We start from the raw sequence: 13,137 nt of genomic DNA, 5'->3' as shown, positions 1-13,137 counted from the left end.
TAATTCATTTTTATTTTTTAATCAGATACTTTTTTATTTCTAAATATTGTCCTCCAACAAACATCCCAGAAAAAAGAACATAAAAAGGAAAAAATACATAACAACTATTCGAACAATTCACAAATAAACATACAGGCTAACACATAAACACAAAAACAAATACATCAACCACCATATATACAATTAAAAAAAAAATTAGATTGTTGATATGCTGTTATCTACTCACCTAAACACATATATACTTTTAGAGCACAGCAAAAGTACTCCAATTCCCTCATGTGTCCAACTAACAATATTATAGAATAATTCACACATTCCTTTTTTGTATACGATATTGTATCCATCTAGAAATATATAAGGAAAACTTATCCTCCCCTATCCCTCTATATTGATAAGTAGTACTTTCAAACATTACCGTCTGATCTAACTCAGTCATCCATTCTGATAGTGAGATTACATTTTTTTAGTTGTGTATCAGTTATAGCTAAAACAAACTCTCTGACTGACTTATATCGAAATGCATGAAAGATGCATTTTCTTTTACAAACATTTTCCATGGACTTAATTGTTTAAAGATTATCCGTAAATTTCTGGGAGGTTGGCAGCCCTAGTGGTGTATACATAGGTGCCAGCTAGGCAGATTGACAGAAAGAGAAAGTAAATATCCAGCACATATGTGCTAAAAATAGTACTCCAGCCTAATTTGAAATATTCCAGGCTAAATCCTTTTTTTGTGTAACTAGCACTATTTTTTGTTGAGCATTATTTTTCCTTGAAAGACAAGACTTGACCTTAACTATTTTATTTACCCATCTGTGAAAGTGCTGCTTTTCTCATACAGCTGCTTTTATCACGGATAGTGTTATAAACACCTTGCAAAAGTGCTGTGCTAAATTGTAAGTGTCCTCGTTCACATGTGCCAGCCTTTTGGAGTACTTTGGCACAGACTTTTACAGCTTATTACATAGAGTGCAGTCAGAAGATATTTGGGTGTAATTAAGGCTAATTTGTTTTTGCCGTGACATATGCTGTTTGTGGAGAGTTAGTGAGATCTGTGTATAAAGAAAGTGTATTGCATGATTGCATTTATTTTTAGCCTTCTTTAAATATGTAGTTCTGTACAGTATACTATATTAACAGTCTTTCTTGCTGGCTCTCCAGCCAGGTAATCATTAGGCCATTTCTAAAAATGACTATACACAAAGGCTTCCAATAACAAATGATCAGATCCTTAAAATAATTTTTTCCATCCTATGGACTGCAATTATCACAAAAGTTGCTAATAGAATAAAGATTCAGCACTAGGCTACAATGATCAAAGTTGAGTAGAATGTTGTCCAACATTTTCCAAAGCCCCGAAAGGTCCTTGTTAATGTCTCAACCATTGGAGCTAGTCTAATATAATCAGCATTCATCCATGCCATTGGCTAATTGCGAATGCAAACCTACCCCCATACTGAGATTTCTATGCTTCCCTGGTACACAATCCATTCTGGTATTAATTTAAATGAATTTCCTGAAATCTTTCTTGTGGGATTCATTATCTGTTGTACAATGGTCATAGGCAATGCTAGAAGTTATTAAGCCAAAATCCTATCCAGCTGCATTTTATCCAGCTGTTAAAAGAGAACTAAAGCAAAACCTTTGTTTTTTGGTTTACTTTTCTTACGGGTCACTTGAGTACATTCACTAACGTACTCATGTGACCCAAAGTCAGCATATAGTGGGCTTCTACCCACTATATGCTGACAGCACAGACACTGCACCTGGTAAGGATCCCGACAATATTATGTGGATCCACCCGGCTGCCTGATTGACAGCTGGCTCTGCCTTTCTACAGCCAAAGCCAGCTATGCCCGCTACCTCCCCTGTCTGTCCCTCCAAAGAGCGCTGGAGGAACGGGGGGAGAAGGACCCTGCGGGAATCGGTGGCTGACAGTCATTGCTCTCTGCAGGGAAAAGACCGTGAGCTGAGCGATCAGTGTTTTGTGACCGCTCAGCTCTCAATCTATATAGCCAGCATGTGAGAGCTACAGTGTCCCATGCCAGCTCTAAGTATTGGGAAGAGTACATTTTACTCTCCTAATACTTTTAATTTAAAGAGAACTTTATAGGAACAGGAACTATCTCTACATAGACACAGCCAATAACAAAACCTATCAGAGGGTCTAACTCTTCCTCACCCAATTCAAAACTTTAAAAAGAAAGTTTTCTTTTAAAATGAACAGGAAGTAAAAAAAACATACCCAAACAACAGTTTGGAGTACATATCAGGAACCACCAAATGTTACACACGAGTTCCTTTTTTCTTATTCTGCCCCTGAGAAGCCTTTACTGCCTTGAACTCCCACAAGTCTCATGATTGGCTTATGAGGCTTCCTATCATTCTGATGAACTAATAATGAGCCTTAGTACACGGGAGGTGTGGAGCAAAATATTCAACCCAGATATTTGGTATGTGATTGTATTATGTTAGCACATCTGCAGATTTAGGGCACCTAATAGATAAAGGTACCCAATGTGCAGGTACCTGAGAATGCTGTTCAGACAGTTTTTCACTTTGACTTTAAGTTAATTGTCCATCAAAGGCATCTTTCTATAGGGTCCAATAAATTATTCAGGTGGCAATATGGGGTCCACTCCAGCTGTGTCAAGAGTATCTGCAGCCAGAAGGGGTATAGGTGCTGTGAAGGTGTGCATGTGCTATAATACTTTGCGTGTATATAAAAAAATTAGGACATTTATATATTTCCAACAATATGTTTCCATTAGTTTACAAAATCAGTTGGAAGTAGTTGTGGTGAACTTTAGACATACTTTTCACAACATTTTGTTGTAGATATAGTGATGAGTAAACTAACTGTATAATTATTGGATAATTGACACAATAATTTATGAACAGTGCTAACCATCTCATGACTGCAGAATAATTAAAAGTAGTTGGGTCCATCTGTTGTTATTTTGCTCATGATGTGTGACTGATATATCTTTGCAGAAACAGGTGGATCCATTTGCATAGAGAATAGTATGTCAAACAAGACAGACCTTTATGAATGTTGAATTATTTCTTAATTTTATAACCTCAGATAACAAAAATCTGTCCAGGTTTAATACACCACACTTAGCCTCACATCCTTAGTTATAATTTGAGAATTTAGACATTTTTTACTTTTCAAGACTTTTCCTGGCCCCATAATTACACCAATCTCAAAAGGCCTGTGTTGTGTCATTGTCTATCATTCTGTTCTCTTTTATCAAAAGTTATGCTCATTTTTTTTATAAGTTGATCAGTTTTTACATTTTAAAGTTTTGCTATTTAGGAGTTGAGGATAAATGTGGTTAAAGCGTGCTTAGTTTTAGAGGAAGGACTTTTCAGCTATTTTTGTGTTTCTTTCTTACTCCCTTTCACTGACGAGTTTCTAACTGTGAAAGGACAATGCTGTTATTGACAGTTGTCTTCTCTCTTTTTTTACTCTCCAGAATATATACTCTGAACCATGCACCCCTGTGTGCTTCATCTCTGTTTATATAATGTTTAAACAATCTTTTAAAAAATTCAAAATTTCAGTGATGTGTGTTTTCAATAATAATATATGGTTTATTGAGGAATATAGATATATCATCTTTAAGTAGATATAAACCCTAATGAAACTACATTTAGAGGGTTATTCACTAAGCTGCCAGAGGCAGCCGAGTAAATAACTGAGCCAAAGTGAAGTGAGCCGAACGTTGTTTGGCTATTCACTTTGGACCTATACAGCGGATTTCAGCAATACAGCTGAACAGCATTCCGCTCAGTTATTCTGCTCACTACCTCCGAGGTAGCGACCAGAATAAAGAAATTATATGTTAATAAAAGAAAAAAAAACATACCAGACCATTTTGGGTCTGGTAGGAATGTTAGGAGGGGTCCCAAGTTAAAAAAAATGCGTGGGGTTCCCTCCCAAAGTCCTACCAGGCCCTTTAGGTCTGGTAGGAATTTTAAGGAGGAACCCAACCCCCAACACAATTCCTGACCAGACCCTTAATCCAAGCACAGGCCTGGCAGGGCAGGAAAGGGGGGGGAGTGCCCCCCTCCCTGCTATACCAGGCCACATGCCCTTGGCATTGGAAGGGTGCTTTTCTAGGGTCATCCCTGGAAAATCACCTTGGCCCTGGGACGTTGGTTGTGGGGTTCTGCAGGCAAAGGTGCTTATTTGCATCAGGGTACCACACCCAGATGCTGCCCCCCCTTGTGAATGAGTAAGGGGTACTTGTACCCCTACTCATTCACTAAAGGGTTAAATAAAAATTTAGAAAAAAACCCACAAAATTCCTTTAATTGAAAAAAAAAGTAAAAACCAAAAAATAAAAAAAAATTAATCGAACTAAGTAATCTACGTCAATCACAGCATCCAGCGTTGTCAATGACCTAGCCGAAATGAAAAAAAGCGCAAAGTCCGCCAACCCGTCCGCACCCGCCGAACATGCGGCAAAGTGACAAAATTAAACAAATGGGCGGAGCTAGCGGTGACATCATACCGGGCTCCGCCTATTTGTTTTGATTTGGCCGGCACCCATCATATGGGTCAGCCAAATAAAAACAACTGGGGGAAGCCAGCCGTGATGCCATGGCTGGCTCCCCCCAGTTGTTGTCATTTAATGACAGTCCAGTATCTTTAAATGAGCTGCGGACGCTGGGCTGTCATTGAATGATAACAACTGGGCGGTGCCAGCCTTGAAATCACGACTGGCTCTGCCCAGTTGTTTACTTTTGCGGGGAGAACGGTATGCTACGGCAGACCGTTCTCCTCGCTTCGGCTGTGACTTTGGCTCGCAGCATTTGCATTTGGCTTTGCTATTGTGAATAAATCGTACAGCAGCCCCTCGGTTTGGCTGAGCCGGAGGGTTCCGGTGGCCGGAATGAGCCGAAGGATTAGTCGATGCTATGGTTTAATCCTCCGGCTCCTTCCTGAATAACCCTATTAGTTTGTAAATGTATTATGTATCATAAACAACAAAAATACAACACTTGTGTTCACTTTTTGCTTTCATTCCCTGTTGTTATCTCAGTGCTGCTCATCTCCTGCAGCATGTTTGCAGCCACTTCCTACCTACACGCATGCACTTTAGTGATGGCTGCATGGAAATTCACAGGGTGGGTTTCCCGATGATGACAGCAGAGGAACATTCCTGCCTATTGTGTTGAAACAGTCACCTAGGTTGACAACACAGAAGAACAACTGACAGACGGGCAGAGCATTGTTACTCTATACAAGCACCTTCATGGCAGGATCACCAGGTTTTATTTCAGTGAAACACATTTCATGCATATTACTTCCCCTTGTTTAGACATCCAAAAGCCCTCAGACTGCTGCTGAGTGCCATCATCTGGTGTGATGCCAGCAAGCCCAACAGATGTAGATGTCGCCAAAGTGACACTCTATAGCGGGCGTCACTAAATGACAGACAGTGGTCCGGACATGGGCCGAGATCACGGACACAGCAGGTGTGCAGACCCAGGAACACAAACAAAAATATTTGAAACACAAAGCACACAGCTCACCCCTATCATGCGTCCGTGTAATCCACATTCAGTGCATGGATGACTCTCTTCTGGAGTGATAGGCTCAAAAACTGTAGAACCAGCACACGATGATCTTCCAAAGAAATTCAAAGTTTATTCCACATGCATCTATACAAAGAACAACCGCTGACATGTTATAGGGTTTACATCTGTCCTTGGACCCGTTCTCTTCTATCTACACCTCCTCCCTTGGTAAGTTAATAACCTCACATGGCTTCCAATACCATCTCTATGCTGATGACGCTCAAATATATCTTTCTACTCCACAACTTTCTGGATGTCACAACACTTCTTAAACCTCAACCTTTCAAAAACTGAGCTCAAGATATTTCCTCCCGCCCCTGCACCTTCCACCAACTTTTCCCTTGAGAGTGTTAACACAACTACCCATCCCTGCCCTCATGCCAAGGTCCTAGGTGTCATCCTTGACTCGGACCTCACCTTTTTTTCCCCACATCCAATCACTATCCAAATCCTGCCTCCTTCACCTTCATAACATCTCCAAAATACGCCCCTTCTTCACCAATGAAACCACAAAACTATTCCACTCCCTTGTTATCTCTCATCTTGACTATCGTAACTCCCTCCTCATTGGCTTACCTCTATACATGCTATCCCTCCTTCAGTCTACCATGAATGCTGCTGCTAGACTCATTCACCTAACCAACTGCTCAGTGTCTGCAACCCCCCTTTGTCAATTCCTCCACTGGCATCCACTCGCCCAAAGGATACAATTCAAAATATTAACAACCACTTACAAAGCCATCCACAACTCTGCCCTGGCTATATCTCAAACCTGGTCTCAAAGTATCACCCTAACCGTCCCCTCCGCTCTTCCAAAGGCCTTCTGCTTTCCAGCTTCCTCATCAACTCCTCCGAATACTCGCTTCCAGGACTTCACTAGAGTCTCTCTCATCCTATGGAACTCTTTACCCCCAACCTGTCCGACTATCTCCCACTCTGACTGCCTTTAGGCGATCCCTTAAGACTCATCTTTTCAGGGAAGCCTATCCCACCTCAAACTAACCACTCAACCATCACATTCTCAAACAATTCATGCCCACAGAGCTACCTCCTCATGTATCACTGGCCTCTCCCTTTTAGATTGTAAGCCCTCAGGGGCAGGGCCCTTCTTACCATCTTGTCTTGAATTGTATTGTGATTGTAATGTATTCATTATATTGTAAAGCGCTGCGAAAATTGTTGTTGCTATATAAATCCTGTATAATAATAATAATCATTAGCCTAACTTGGTAGCCTATGGTTCTACAACTCTTGATTGTGTTGCCTCTCTACCCTAGCTGAGTAGAATGTAGTAACTAGCTGTACTTTAACCTCTCCTCTTTCATGCACCACATAAACAACCCCACATTTTTTCCAGGATACTTTTCTTTTGCGCAGCTGCCTTTTTCCCAATCATGTATTGCCCTAGGGTTCTCCTTCTTTTCCTCTGGCATTGGCAAAGGGCAGAGAATGGCATTGCAGAAGTTATGATGCAGCATTGTACAATAAGCTCAGACTGATATGATGATACAACCCACTGGGTTAAATTACACTGAGTGACACTATTAAACCAGAAGAGGACCAGCACTGAATGACGGTGGAAAAGAGTATTAATAATATAGGTGTTTTAAATTTGCAACCAGAAACTTTAAATTCGGTTAAAGAATACTTTTTTATATTTAGAATGTATTTAATACTGATACGCGCTGTGTAAAAGTTTATAAAAACTTCAAGTATAAACACGTCTGTATTAATCACTGGCCAAAATAAAGTAGGAGAATGCTTTAAAACCCAATTCAAATTTCATTTTAAATTAGCTAAATACATTCCAGCGGCTTAAAAAAAAGATGTTCAATGTCTTGCAGTTTGCTTTCTTACTAAAGATGCTTTATCCTGAGTTGAGAAGCCTGTCCCCTGCCAGCATGCTGCCGAGTGGAATCCTTGCTCTGTCTGGGGAAGCAGTACTCTCTCTTCACAGGTTAAGAAAATTCCCGAAAGTCCGAGCCAAAGCTCCCCAATCAGCAGGAAGCACCTTTGCTTCTCCACAGAGAGCAAGGGTCCCACTTTTGCAGCTGTTAGCAGAGGGCACAGGCTCTTCTACTCATCAGACCCTGCCATTTCCAGATGTGTATCTGGGGCATTAGGGAATAATTTGCATGACTCCACCCGCTGTACTGTAATGAGGAATAAAGCTCTTATTTTTGGGTTATGTGAAGGAATGAGACATGTGAATGCTTTCTGTTGTAAGAAGGCTTTACTGTGCTATGCACTGATTTATTTGGAGAGATTCTTGTTACTTTTAGTCCCTTCTCACCATAACCTGTATGGTTATACTGTCTTGCTAATTTAAACTGGTTATTCACTAAGCCGCCGAAGGAAGGGGTTCCCTCCTAACATTCATAACAGACCTCAATGGTCTGGTCTGGTCTGGTCTGGTATGGTTTGGAAGGTGGATTCTACTTTATGTTTTTTACATAGCTTTGGCTGTGTGTTCAGCTCAGCTGAGCCAAAGCATATGCGTTTGGGACGACTGAGCTCTTTGGCGGCCTTTGTACAGGCTATTGTGAATAGCCCATACAGCAGAACTTTGGTTCGGCTGAACCGAAGGCTTCCCTCAGCCGAAACGAGCCGAAGGATTAGCTAAAGGTTTTGCTTAATCCTTTGGCTCGTTAGTGAATAACCCCCTAGGTGTTGATAGGCATTAGAATGCCCCCTCTTTTCACATCAGAGACACCCCGTCTCACACTAGTAGCCCCTCTTATGCATCAGAGGCATGGTGCTGTATGAACATTTCAAGGCAACCCTGAGGAAGCCAGAAGGCACCCCACTTTGCCTCAGCACCCTGGTTGAGAAAGGATGGTCTATACAGTAGAAAAGTAGTCCTACACACAGAATGCTGTATTCTCAGTAGCACATGCTTTGTACATCAGAGTTTACAAGAGTTTACAAAAAGTTGTAATCATTTACATGTGCATTGGGCAGCAGAATGTCTAAGTGCAGTTCCGGATGTAAAGTTATATAATACAATATAATAGAGTTTATACTATGGAACCTACATTGTGATACAGTCTGGTGCATACTCACCCGTATTCGTTTTACCCACAGGGGTGTTGCTAAGGCATGGAACCAGGCTCATTTTGGAGAAGGCATGGGTCCTATACTACTCGATGAAGTACAATGCACAGGAAATGAGCTGTCTATAGAGGACTGTCAGCTCAGTACATGGGGTGAACACAATTGTGGACACAATGAAGATGCTGGAGTCTCCTGTACACCACTGGCAGGTATCCCATTTTGGTTGGAAAGTGAAATTGCTGTAATTTTAAAAGTGTTTAAAACATTTCTGTAATTGTACATTAACTGTATTTTTACTAACATTAACATAAATTAAAATGATTAAGCTATAAATAATATAATTAAAGTTCAATTGAAGTCTCACATCTTTTACTTTTTTTTATAGCCCTATACCACTGTTTATTATTAGTTTCCAACTGATTTTCACTTGGAATGCTATAAAGTACTTTTTGTTTTAGTGAAAATCCTTTTTCTGTGCCCCCACTCCAGTGCTTTATGTTCTATGGCTTAGATGAGTAATGGCCACACCCCTCATCACAGGTGCCCTCACACAGACCTGTACCACTAAGAAACAGAGGGGGTGTGTCTGACCAGGTCTGTTAGATTTCAGAGTGCATTGGTCAGAGTGGTCAACTTCTGGTGTCTATTGGACTGTGTATTCTTATGTGGATACACTGAACTGATATAACCGGAAAATGGAGGTAAGACTATTAAAGTAGAGGTTGCTAGTACGATGTCTGTCTAACTGAATATCTGTTTCTCTTACTTCAGTTGTGCTTTAAGTGGAATTAAGTAGAAAAACAACAGATAATGAGGTGGGATTTATTGCTTGTAACAGAGCATGCAGAGGACATTGCCCTTGTACTATTCCAAAATTAAGGCATAGTTTGAAATTAAAACTATCTATCTATCTATCTATCTATCTATCTATCTATCTATCTATCTATCTATCTATCTATCTGCAACTAAAGCACAGCAAAAGTATATTAAATTGCATTCTGTGAAATGATAAGCTAATATACAACAGATGAAGCTTTTGATCTAATGTTTATGGAGGTATTTTTAATGTTAGTTTGCATATTTTTAGAAAGATGCCAACTTGAATGTAGTTCCACTGGGTATGTTTTTTTCTTGATGTTATGCAGAGTCCCATTAATTTTGCCTATAAATGTTTCATGCAGATGGTTCCATTAAACTAGCAGGAGGTAAAGGTAGCCATGAAGGACGTCTGGAAGTATTCCATAAGGCACAGTGGGGGACGGTATGTGATGACGGGTGGAATGACATGAACACGCACGTTGTGTGTCGCCAGCTTGGATTTAAGTAAGATATTTTTCTATGAGTAAACATTTTTAATAAATAAGTTGTTTACATGGATTATTGGGCAAAAGTCAGCATTTTAGATAGTGCATGTAAATATTTAGCCTGAATTTTCACTGCAATAGTGTGTTAATAGAAAAGAGAGTACTAAGATTCCAAATATTCAGTTTGCAAAAAAGTTAAAGCAGACTTTGCGTCAAAAATCAAACTATGCCTACTTATTAATCCACCAAGCTACAATGCTTTGGTAAAGTAAAAAAACGAAAACACTTTCCTAAATCATTTTGGGTTGGGGTGGGGGGCTAGTTAGCATTTAAAGGGTCAGTTGTGTGTTGAATCCATTATTGATTTGATTTTGTATGTCTCAGGGATTCTAGCATGACCAGGTCAATCACACAGGTACTCTCCAACTGGACACTTGAAAGGACCTTACTTTGCTTGTCAGAGGTTGGATGTAGTTGGATGTAGTGGTGGGAAGATCTCTTCCCTGAAATTCCCTAGAGGTATAAAAAAATAAATTACTGAAAACATAACAGACCAGCTAAAACATTATATTCACTTGGCTGGACTTCTTCATAAAAGGGATTTTACACTTCTGGTTTTCTGATGCAGAAACAGCATTAATTATTTAGTTTGTGGTTGAAATCTTTACCATCTTGAATGGGTATAGAATCCTATAGTCCTAGCTTTCCAGACATTGCATACAGTATTATTTTACGGTCACGTTTTATCTCTTCAATACTGTGGCTTTGGAAATATGTACCTGACTTGGATTACCCAAGTGAAAATGACCTGTTGTTTTTATAAGACAATTATGTTATTTTTTGATGATTGCTGTTTAGTTAGACTGAGGCGAATGTTCTTTTCGACTGTGGTTATCAGGTTAAAATACATAAAAAAGCATTCTTTTGAATATATTCCATTTCAATGCATGGTAAATGGAAATAATTCTTGCAAAACAGGCTGTGCAGAAATATGGAAGGTCATTATTTTATGTTGCAGACCCTTGAGGTTTTAAGGTCTTTCAACACATGTTTTAGAGGACTACATCACCCACGATGGTACCCTTGTGTATTCATCTTGAACAATGATACTTTCATGGCTTGCATTCATACATATGGAGCCCACACTTGAAGGCTTCTGTGTTGTGTCTGCTGCTTGCCTTTGTATCTTGTCTTTTTATTCTATAACTTTAAAGGGAGGCCTGAATGTATACATATGTGCATTTGTTTTCTTTTTAAAGAGGCACATTCATGACTTTCCTGCTTTCTAATGAAGTAGTAACACAGTAGCCTTGTGTCTAGGAAACTTAATGTCTTAAAGTCTAACGCTGGAGACTTAAGAAATATCCAAAATTCCTCCCCCTGCATTGATTTAGAATCTAGTGTTTTTTTTCTAGGGGATGGGTCAGCATACCATAATTCACGTCGTAACTATGCTATTTTGTGCCAGTCTGGTTGTGACAACCAGTTTTCCAAAGCTGTTCTTCTTGCTTATCTCTGACCAGCCTCTCTCACCAATGTCATTGTGCCTTTACTTTAATCAGTGCAGGATCAGTGGCTATGCCATCAGTATGGGATGTGGCCACTGGCAGGAGTGCTGATCCACATTCTCATGCTGGAAAGCAAAAGGCCAGACTGCCATCTGTCGTGGGAACATGATTTACCTTTTCCCAAGAAAAAATGAGCACTAGATTCTTCATCAGTCGAGGAGGGAGTAGGCAAAATTAATTATTTTTAAATGCCCAGAGTTCAGCTTTAGATTTAATGTAACCCCCCACCAATGAGCTTCTTTTATTTGCTCAATTTTGGTCTGCTAAATTTACAATTTTTTCAAAAATACAGTTGGGGGAGTTTATAAAAACTGGAGCATACAAAAGATGAAGCAGTTGTGCATGGCAACCAATCAGCTTCTCTCTTCAGTTTGGTCAGTTAAGATTTAAAAATGAAAGAGGGAAGCCAGTTGGTTGCCATGCACAGCTGCTCTAGATTTTGCTGCTCCAGTTTAAAAAAATTCCCCATCAGTGTGTTGTCATGTCATAGGAAAAGGTAGGAGCACACTATATTTCTGGCACAATGACAGTTATTTTTCTGTACCTGCAGGGTGTTTAAAGGGATAAAACATGGGGAAACATGCATGTATTGCGGAGATGTATGAAATATTTTTTTGTGCCTTGACATACACTTTAAAGTGACACTAAACTCAGGAATTAAATCTTAAAAATGCATTCAAGTACCCTTACTAATAATGAAACTGTAGCTTAATTGTGTATCACTTGGCTGTAGAGCCTCAAATCATCTCTCAATTGGTGCTGACACTGCCCTTCCTTCTGGAGGGTGACTAATTTTGTTCCCCATGGTCCCTGTGTGTGTTGTAAAGTAGCCACCGCTCCAAGCTCTCTTCTGTGATGGACTACAATCTCACTTTTAGTTTACTAATTTGTACTGAGATTGTGGTCCATCACAGGAGTGAGCTTGGAGAGGTGGCTTCTTTACAACACACACAGGGACCATGGGGAACAAAAGTAGCCCCCCTCCAGAAGGAAAGACAGTGTCAGCACCAATTCAGAGATGATTTGAGGATCTACAACCGAGTGATACACAAATAAGCTACATTTTTGTAAAACGTTAGTGCATTTCTGAAGGTTTAATTCCTGATTTTGGTGTCAATTTAAGTACAATGTATGCACTCAGTGACTAGACTGGCTATCGGTGATCTCCCACACTTATTCTACTGGTGAAAACATTCTTTATCTGACTTTATAGGATGAATCCTAAGTGTATGTGTATTATATACAATAGTAAGTGTTATTATTAGCAATACTGGCTCTAGTAGCTGAGCCAACAGATCTGTGCTGTAAAGTAAGACGATGGGTGCTTCTCAAGTTGACCGCTAGATGGCAGTAATTTACAAAACAAATTCTGTTCATTTATTCATTTTAGGTATGGAAAGATCTCATTGGAGAATGGTTTTGAAGGGACTGCTGGAAACATCTGGTTGGATGATGTGGTTTGCACAGGCAAAGAGTCCACTCTCACACAGTGCACCAAGCAAGACTGGGGAAAACATGACTGCAGCCATCAAGAAGATGTTTATATAACTTGCCACCCAGAAAGTGATCAGCATAGGCCCATGCCTGGTATGTAAAGGATTTGGAAAGAAAATAAATATATA

General features: G+C 39.8%; 1 protein-coding gene across 1 annotated transcript in view; it reads left to right on the top strand.

Moving 5' to 3' along the window:
• Positions 1-13,137, top strand: part of PRSS12 (protease, serine 12) — a 123,115-nt gene that overhangs the window by 51,540 nt on the left and 58,438 nt on the right. The window contains exons 5-7 of the mRNA XM_018562932.1: positions 8,674-8,852; positions 9,825-9,966; positions 12,906-13,102. Of these exons, the coding sequence (XP_018418434.1) occupies positions 8,674-8,852; positions 9,825-9,966; positions 12,906-13,102 (518 nt within the window). The remainder of the gene's footprint in view (positions 1-8,673; positions 8,853-9,824; positions 9,967-12,905; positions 13,103-13,137) is intronic.

Source organism: Nanorana parkeri, unplaced genomic scaffold (assembly GCF_000935625.1).
Source record: "Nanorana parkeri isolate BGI_ZX_2015 unplaced genomic scaffold, ASM93562v1 scaffold614, whole genome shotgun sequence".
Taxonomy (NCBI): domain Eukaryota; kingdom Metazoa; phylum Chordata; class Amphibia; order Anura; family Dicroglossidae; genus Nanorana; species Nanorana parkeri.
The sequence above is the reverse complement of the archived record's forward strand: the minus strand, read 5'-3'. Positions and strand labels throughout refer to the sequence as shown.